Source organism: Gracilinanus agilis, chromosome 5, assembly GCF_016433145.1.
Source record: "Gracilinanus agilis isolate LMUSP501 chromosome 5, AgileGrace, whole genome shotgun sequence".
Classification (NCBI taxonomy): domain Eukaryota; kingdom Metazoa; phylum Chordata; class Mammalia; order Didelphimorphia; family Didelphidae; genus Gracilinanus; species Gracilinanus agilis.
The window spans coordinates 55,350,742-55,359,713 of record NC_058134.1 but is presented as its reverse complement, the minus strand read 5'-3'; the positions used below and the strand labels follow the sequence as shown (position 1 = coordinate 55,359,713).

The following is an 8,972-nucleotide window of genomic DNA, read 5'->3' as shown; positions in this document are numbered from 1 at the left end:
AGAGAGGAGAGAGGAGAGAGGAGAGAGGAGAGAGGAGAGAGGAGAGAGGAGAGAGGAGAGAGGAGAGAGGAGAGAGGAGAGAGGAGAGAGGAGAGAGGAGAGAGGAGAGAGAGAGAGAGAGAGAGAGAGAGAGAGAGAGAGAGAGAGAGAGAGAGAATGAATGAGAATATGAATCCCATTTCCTTTGTGGTCGGGGCCCCCATCTTCTGTTATCCTGCAAATGCCTTATTTGTAATGGATCATCCATACACTCTTCCTCTCTTCTTTCCTCTATTCTTGTGCCCCTCACCCCCAAACTTGAGTGTCTTATTGTTGTTGTTTTTTTTTTTTCTAATATGCTTTTGGCCAGAGGTGAATTATAGAAAGTTGTGTCTTCTTTGACAATGGTGAAGTCCCCAACCTAGAAGCAGCAGCCCCAAAGGACTGGGGGGAAAGATGCTGACAGTTTCCTGGGCCAAGTCCTTGAACCAAGGGGTCAATCAGTCAGTCAACAAGCATTCGGTTAAGCGCCACGTGCCAGGCTCAGTGCTAAGTGCTGTGGATACAAAGAAAACGGTGCATGGATCAGAGCGCAGAGATGCTTTCTTCGGGCTTTCCATTTCCCATTCCGACCTTCTCCTAGGTCACTCTGAGCTGGTCTTTTGAAGAGGACAGCTTTGCATTTTCTGGAGCTTGTCTGTACATATGCATTTAGGGTAGGCTCTCTTCACCTAATTTCAGCTTTCTTTAGAAGACGCTCTTCAGGCTTGTGGGCACCTCCCACAGACTTCACCATATCCTGCTTACAAAGCTTACATTTGATCTCAAGAGTCAAAGGCTCTAAAGTATTTAATACTCGATCTGAGCTCTGCTTTTGCTCTTTAACTTTCCTCCTGTCACCCTGCAGATGTGATTTTCTCTTCTCTTTTCCAACGAGAGACCAAATTGTTTCAGCTAGACATAGAAGGGATCTTTTAACAGGTCTGTTTTCTGAGACTGGCTGGTGAGCAATTTGACAGCAAGATGGGGGTGTGGGGGGGGTGGAATGCAGGGGTCTTAAATGTATTGCGTTTGGCTGGCAGCCTGCTGTGTTCAGAGAATGTACAGGCATAGAACAATTACTGTTGCACCTAGAAGTGAGATTTTTTGAACCAGGATGACTAATGTGGAAGTGGGTCAGCTTGAAAAACAGGCTATAGAAATCTTAGTCAGAGGTGCTTCTCTGATTCCCCGCTACACTGGATTCTCCAAATGATCGAGGGTTTCAAGTGTGAAAAACAAAAAACAAACAAAAAAAAAAAACATGTTGTTTTAATAGCTACTGTCTCCGAGATTTATTAAGTAAGCCTGAGGACTGAACATTGACATGTCTATTAAATACAAAATAAAAAAGTAAGGGGGAAACTAACAAGGGTATCTCCCCTAATTGTGTTTTAGGTTTATTTTCAGCATGGTGAACTGTCAAGGTGGGGTCTAGTAATTGTTATGGTACAAGTACAGCAAATTTTCATTTCCAAGACAGGGAAGGAAAAGCTACCAAATTCTGAGCCCCGTTATGCTTATGAAATAATGGAAATTTGCTTGTGATGGCTAACTACAAATAAATAGCCTTATGGAAACAATAAATGTGGGAGCCTAAAGTAAATGCTGTGGCAATAACTGTCTCACTAGGGATGACTTGACTTCTCTCTTGCCCGCTTGTGGTCTCCATTGATAGTCTTCTGTTCATCTCCTGGCTGTGCTTTATGTGAAATTTTAGGCATGGTGTTTGTCAGCTTTAGAACTGTATACCTGGGTCTTTCTTCCTGCTTACACAGCACTTGGCATTGGTACCAAGAATTACCCAACAGTGTGCTGATTGATAAATTACTGTGTTGCCTCCTTCCTTGCCACCCCTATCCCCTCAGTCCTAGAATCATTGCAATGGGCTGGTGGAGAGTCTCAAAGCAATCTGTTAAACATTATGAGTATTTCTTCAGGCAGGGTCTTTTAATATACCTCAGTGATTAATAAAAATGAAGAATGCCCAAGAGACTTAACAGCTTTTCACTGAAAGCAGTTAAGGTAGCCGCATCAGCCACCAGTGGAAAAAATAGAATTGAGATAATTAGTTTCTGGCCTATAAAGATGTAAGATCTTGAGTAAAATTCTAAGTTAATACTCTTCTTGTACCATTTGCAGGGAGAGTATGTAAGTCCCTGGACCTCAGTTTCCTCATTTGCAAAATAATGGGGTTGGGCTAGATTGCCAAGAGCACTTTCATTTATTTAGTGCTTTAAGGTTTTCCAAGCACTTTCTCCATAACCCTGAGAGCTAGATAGCAAATTAATTATTTTTAACCCCCAATTTTACCGTTGAAGAAACTGAGACTAGAAAATGCTGAGTTGCCCACATTCAGTCAGCTGGTAAAGTGTCAGATCCAGGATAGCAACATATTGCAGTTTATAGCTTTGTATAGTGCAGTGAGACAAATGCTAGATTTGAAGTCAGAGGACTTGGATTCAAATCCTAGGTTAACCTCCTATTAAAACATTGAATTTTCTGGGACTCAGTTTCCTCATTTACAAAATAAGAGGATTGGTTTAGATGATATTTAAATTTCCTTTTTTTTTTTTTAAACCTTTACCCTAAGTCTTAGCTAGGCAACTGGGGTTTAGTGACTTGCACAGGATCGCCTAGCTAGGAAGTGTCTGAGAGCAGATTTGAAGCCAGGGACCTCATATCCCCAGGTCTGGCACTCTTATCTATTGAGCCACATAGCAGCCCTTAGAATTTTCTTTCTTTCTTTTAAACCTTTTACCTTTCTGTTCTAAAGCTATAATCCTGTGATTACAGTTAAGGCTCACTACCAACCTCATAAAGGTATGATGTGTTATAGGTGTCATTATCCCCATTTTATATATAAGGAGGTGAGATAACATCTATTATCACACAGCTAATAATAATAGCTAGCATTTATATAGTGCTTTAAGGTTTGGAGAACTTTCCATGTGATCTCATTTGATCCTCACAAGTAATCTCATTTGCCAGATGAGGAAACTGAGGCTAACCGAGATTAAGTGACTTGCCCAGGGTCCCAGGGCTAGTAAATGTCTGGGTTCAGATTGTACTCAGATTTTCCTTACTCCGGATCCAGTGCTTCTTCCACCATTCCAAGCTATCTAAGACATCCATGGCTCCTTCACCTATAGGAGTTTAAGTGGAAAATATATCATTTGAGAGAAGTTTTCTTTCATCTGGCTGTAATTCACACAATATTTTTCAGTAAAAAATTCCCGATTTTCTTTCAAGTTGGCTTGAGGTGTGATGCTAAAATATGAGTCAATCTTTTACACTTACTCTCTTCCCTCTCCATCAATTCCAGAAAGCAACAAAGAGTGAGCCTTTGGGGATAATAAGCAGTAAATTGTTCACCTTCTTGAGGTAAGCTTTCTGAGGCTGGTGGGCTAGGGCAGAGGAGCCATTTACTAAATGGCACCCCTGTGGCCTGAAAGTATTCATTTGCCTCCTGAACTTACTTTATGGTATATGAAAATAGTGCCTTAAATTAGAAGAAAATATGCAATGGAAATTTTAAATTTATATGCCACTGATTTTGCTTTTCTCCTATTTTTATGGACTTTCTGTGAGATAACTAAAAATGTGGTTTAAAAAAAAAATTTGTGGCTGAGGCCTAGAGTACATGAATGGATTATGAAATATTTATAGGATGTTTTCCAGTGAACAATATGGCTCTCTCCAGTATGTTGAAACCCACTGTAGAGTTATAAAATACTTGAATCACACTATTTCAGGGGCCTTGTTTTTCCACAGAAAATATGACTTTTACAGTTTGGGCCTAAGTACTATAGTAGCATACTACAATAAAATCTTACTAATTAAAGCTAGATTGGAGACAGGCCAGTCTGAATTAGTGAACCTCAGCCCTTTGCAAACTGCCTTTTGACCTCATAATTCAGCTGAAACAGCTCCCTACCCAAGTTTCCAATCATCACTTCATTGCCAGATCCAATGGCTTTTTCTCAATGCTTGTCCTTCTTGACCTGGGTGCAGCCATTTAACCCTGTGGATTCCCCTTTCATGGATACTTTTTTCTCTTGGTTTTCATGAATACTCTCTCCTGGTTCTACCTGAGAGCTCCTTCTCAGTCTTCTTTGATGGATTATCATTCATATTTCATCCCCTAACTGGCTACTGTACTGTCATACCTGGCACATAGTAGGCACTTACTAAATGTTAATTGTCTGACTGGGTATGGCCCCAGGTTTTATCTCAGATCATCTTTTCTTCTCCCATCACACTCTTTTGTTGATTTCATCAGCTCCCCCGGGTCCTATCATCAATTCTTGCCCATGTCCTTTATGCCCAGCTCTGGTATTTCTCTTGATTGCCAGTCCTGCCTCACCACCTCAAAATGTCTTCGACATTTTGAACTGGTTCTCAAACTAAACTTTTCAGGTCAGTGAGCTTTGTTAAATACCCACTATGTGCCAGGCACTATGTTAAGTGTAGGGGATAAAAAAACAAACAAACAAAAAAACCTGCTCTCAAAGAGCTATATATAAAAAAGAGAATAAATTGGAGCTAATCTTAGAGGGAAGGCACAAAGATTAAGAGGCTTGGGAAGTCCTAATTCCTTCCCCCCATGTTAATAGTTTTCTTTTCAAATTATTTTGTATTCATTTTGTATATACTTAGATGCATACACATTATCCTCTCTGATGGAATGTAAACTCCTTTCAGGCATATTTTTGTTTCATTTTAATTTATTTTACCTATTCATTTATCTCCTATACCTGGAACATAGTAGGTGCTCAAAAAATGCTTGTTGATGTATATTGGGTGATGTGAGGATAGGCTGAATTGACTGCAAAATCTTTGAACAGTTTAAGAGTTAGTCTGGGAAAGAGTTTGCTGGCAGTCTTCTGATACCTGGAAAATTATCATTTGGAAGAAAGATTGAATTTGTTCTGTTTATTCTTGGAGATGTCTACGGGTAGAGGCAAATTTAGGCTTAATGGAAGAAAACATTTCCTAACAATCAGTGTTTTCCCAAAGTGAGATGGGCTTTTTTGAGTGGTTGCTCTGTCATCATCCTCATCATCATTATCATTGCTAGCATTTATATAACGCTTTAAGATTTGCAGAGCATTTCATGTGCATTATATCACTTGGTCCTCACAAAAATCATGCAGGATGAGTACTATTATTATTCCCATTTTACAGTTGATAAAACTGAGGGCAAGAGAGATTTAAAGACTTACTTAGAGTCACACACAAGCATCAGAATGTGAACTTGGCTTTTCCTGACTCTTGAGACTAACACTCCATCTGCTATGTCACCCAGTTTCCCCTTGAAGAAAAGGCTACATTTGCCACTTGCCTGACTCATTGAAGTAGGGTTTCTTGTTCTAGCATGGGCTGGACTAGATGGCCTTTGAGGTTTCCTTTCCAGCTTTTATTTAATTTTAGGTTGATTAGAATTAGGCCAAGAAAGTGTTCTTCGATTTAAGAAAAGGTTAGTAGCTAGAATATCCACAGTCCAGACTGTATCTTGCCTCTATTATAAGTATTTCTGGAGGTCTTGAGGGTGCTTAGAAACTATTTTCTAATAAAGTACACATTTTCCCCAAGCCTATTTGCATGAATAATTTGATTAGCCAACTTTTTCTTCCCTGATCATGCAGAGTTATCCTTCAGCCAAACCCCAGTCTGGATTGCCAAAATAAGGAGTGAACAGGGTCCACATGAAGGAGATTTTTACTTAGTACTGGGCCTTTAGTAATAAAAGTGTTGACAACCCCATTGGCGGTGTTCTAAGGAATTAGGTAATTCTCTAGGTCTTCCATGATTTATACAAGAGAACATAATTCCATTATAGATACCAAAGCTTTCAATTCAATTTTATTTTTATTGGTTAAGAATGCCCTGCTATATTATACCTCCTTCTGAAAACAAAAAATATTTCTAAAACCAGTAAAGACAAATCAAGTCATTTAAGAAAAGAAGAAAGTTTTAAAATTGAGATCATTGACTATTTGTATCTTTTCCATTTGCAAAGTATTTTACAACCTTCCTTGTCTATTAAATTTGCAGTGTTTTACTACTTTCCTTATCTATAATTTTGCAGAATGTTCTACTACTTTCTTCATCTATAACTTTTCAGTGGCTTTATGTTTCTAACTAAAACGGACCTCGTGATCTTAAATTCAGGTCTCTTCCTGACTTCCCTTTTTCTGTCAAGACTGTAGCCAAACTGATCTACTTGCTCATCCCTTCACTTACTTTATTTCTAGCCACTGGACCTTTGCTTCCATACCTATAAGGCTCTCCATTAGTAATGCTTCTTGGAACACTTGGACCCCTTCTAAAGTCATCTCAAATTCCATTTCCTTCAATGGACTTTTTCCCCTTCAGTCCTAGTTATTAATGGCTCCCACCTCCATAGCCCCATAATTGTGCATTTTTCATATATGTGTCCCTTGTTTCTACTTATTTGTCAAATGTAAGTTTCTTGAAGGCAGGATTATCCCATTCTCATATTTATATCCCCATTGCCTAGCAATCCATCAATGAACATCTCATTAATTTCACCCCATTAATAGTTAAATTTCTATTTATTTTCTTCCTATGGTCCAGGCACTGAGGATACAAAACAAAAAAAATCATACTTCTTGACTTTATGAAGCTTACATTCAACTGGGGGAATTTAACATATTCAAAGACAAGTAAATATGAAGTTTATATATGACAAATACATAAGATAGGGGTGAGGTGCACATTAACAACTGGAGAAATCAGGAAAGGCCTCCAGGAAGAGGTGATATTTTGATCTCAGCCTTGAAGAGAGGTAGAAGCTAAAAAAAAAAAAAAAAAAAAAAAAACACAGGAAGGAGGAGAACTTTCCTGGAATGGAATTGCAGAGGCCCAGGTTGAGGATGGGAGGAGAAGAGAGTAGATGAGATTTTGGGGTTGGGAAAGAGAGTAGGCTGATTTGGCTGGAGCTTGGACTACAGGAGGTGGCATAATGTAAAATCAATCTAGAAAGAGAGGATTATTGATCTAGAGCTAAAAGAGATCTCGGAGGCCAGCTACCATACCCCACCCTCATTTTATAGATAAGTAAATTGAAGCCCAGGGTGGCTGTGACTTGCCCAAAGCCACTCTGTTAGCAAAGGCAGGATTTGAACCCAGGACTTCTCTGACTCCATAGTTGGAGCTCTTCCTCCTATGCCATGAGGACAGGACCTAGGTCATAGCACTGAATAGGTGCTTAATAAATATATATTCATTGATTGAAACAGGCAGAGAATAAAACTGACTTGCCAGATGCCACAGAGGAAACCAGTGACAGTCAGAACTAGAACTCTGATCTCTTGTTGGCCCAGCCCTTGAGGGCTCCTAATTTCTTAAACAAAGTGTGTTTCTTATACACCGAGAGTTCACTATATACTCAGTCTTTTCTTGAAAAGTTTTTTTTGGAGGGCTGGAAAGAGGAGCAACTAACTGGAATTTTCTGAGACTAGAAACAGTAAACATTTGAGTAAAAACACTGGTAAAATAAATTCACACTGGCCAATCAGCAACAAAGTGTTCCCTAGGGTGGTTTTTTGATACAAGGTAGTCTGAACATTTGAACAGTACTCCTTGTAGTTACAAGAAACTTGTAAATCTACCATAAACATTTTTCTTAGCTCTGTAATTTGGCACAGGTATAAGACTTGAATTCTTTAAAAAGTGGAAATAATCTGTATATGTAAGTATACATGTCATACTGTATTTATACATGATTTATATGTATATGTGTTTGCAGAAATAAATGTATTTATAGAAATGATTTATATGTATAGACACATCTACATATAATACATGTGCGTGTACATATCCACAACACACACCAACACGAACACATAGCTTCGGATTCCCTGAGTAATGCATTAGGGTTAACAAGACTATCTTTCGGTCAACTCTATGGAATCCCTGGGAAAATGGGAAAATTTGGCTCAGTAGATTTATCTAACTACACAAAAATCCAAAGGGGAGTATTAAGCTTTCCAGGCTGACATTTGATCTGTGAACAGCTTAGCAAATTTAAGTGGGTAAATCTTGAAGGGTAGGAGGAAGGATTAATAATTTCTTCTTCTCAAGGAAGTCCCTAAATTCCAGAAATGTATTTTGAAAAAGCCAGTAATAGGCTGAGATTTCCATGAAGGGTGGCTGTGAGAGAATGGCAGGGTTCTAACTTACAAGCTAACTGTTTCCAGAGTGGAGAAAATTGTTTCTAAATAATATTTTTTTGAGGAGGTATGGAATTTTTGTAAGGTAGGAAACTCTTCTGGTATAGAAACTCCTTCAACTCTATAATTGATAGTGTTGGAAAGTTATTGGGGTTGGGGAGTGGTTCATGCAGCTAGTAGTACAGATGGAGTCAGGAGGACTTGGGTTCAAATCTGGTTTCAGACAACTCCTAGGTGTGTGATCCTAGGCAAGTCACTTAACCCCAATTGTTCTAGCCCTTACTGCTCTTCTGTCTTAGAATTGAAACTAAGAGAGAAGGTAAGGGTTTAAAAAAAAAAGCAAAACCTGGAGGCCCTCCTTCTCAGGAGGCCCTGAGAGATTAGATAACTTCTTTAAGGTCCTATAGGCAATATTTGTCAGAAGCAGAACTTGAACCTAGGTCTTCTTGACTTCAAAGCTGGTCTTCTATCTACTGTTCTATTCTGCCTCTCAAATAATACTCTTATCTATGGGCAATACTTCATCAAACCAAAACTTAATATGATTTGGGTGATATTCACCCCAAGATATTCTAAGCTGTTTTTTTTTTAAAGCCCCAAAGCAGACATAACACCAGAACCATCCTGTCTACTCCCCTCTATGACTCTCCTTGCATGTTGGCAGTCAGATAGTCAACAAACATTTATTAAGCAACTGCTATATGCCAGGCACTGTGCTAGTGCTGGATTTACAAAGAAGGTCAAAAGACGCCGTGC

At 39.0% G+C, this 8,972-nt stretch overlaps 1 protein-coding gene across 1 annotated transcript in view; it reads left to right on the top strand.

Moving 5' to 3' along the window:
- Nucleotides 1-435: 435 nt before the first annotated feature.
- Nucleotides 436-8,972, top strand: part of NMT2 (N-myristoyltransferase 2) — an 80,005-nt gene continuing 71,468 nt past the window's right edge. Inside the window, exons 1-2 of the mRNA XM_044678919.1 lie at nucleotides 436-636; nucleotides 3,344-3,402. Coding sequence (XP_044534854.1) covers nucleotides 436-636; nucleotides 3,344-3,402 — 260 coding nt within the window. The remainder of the gene's footprint in view (nucleotides 637-3,343; nucleotides 3,403-8,972) is intronic.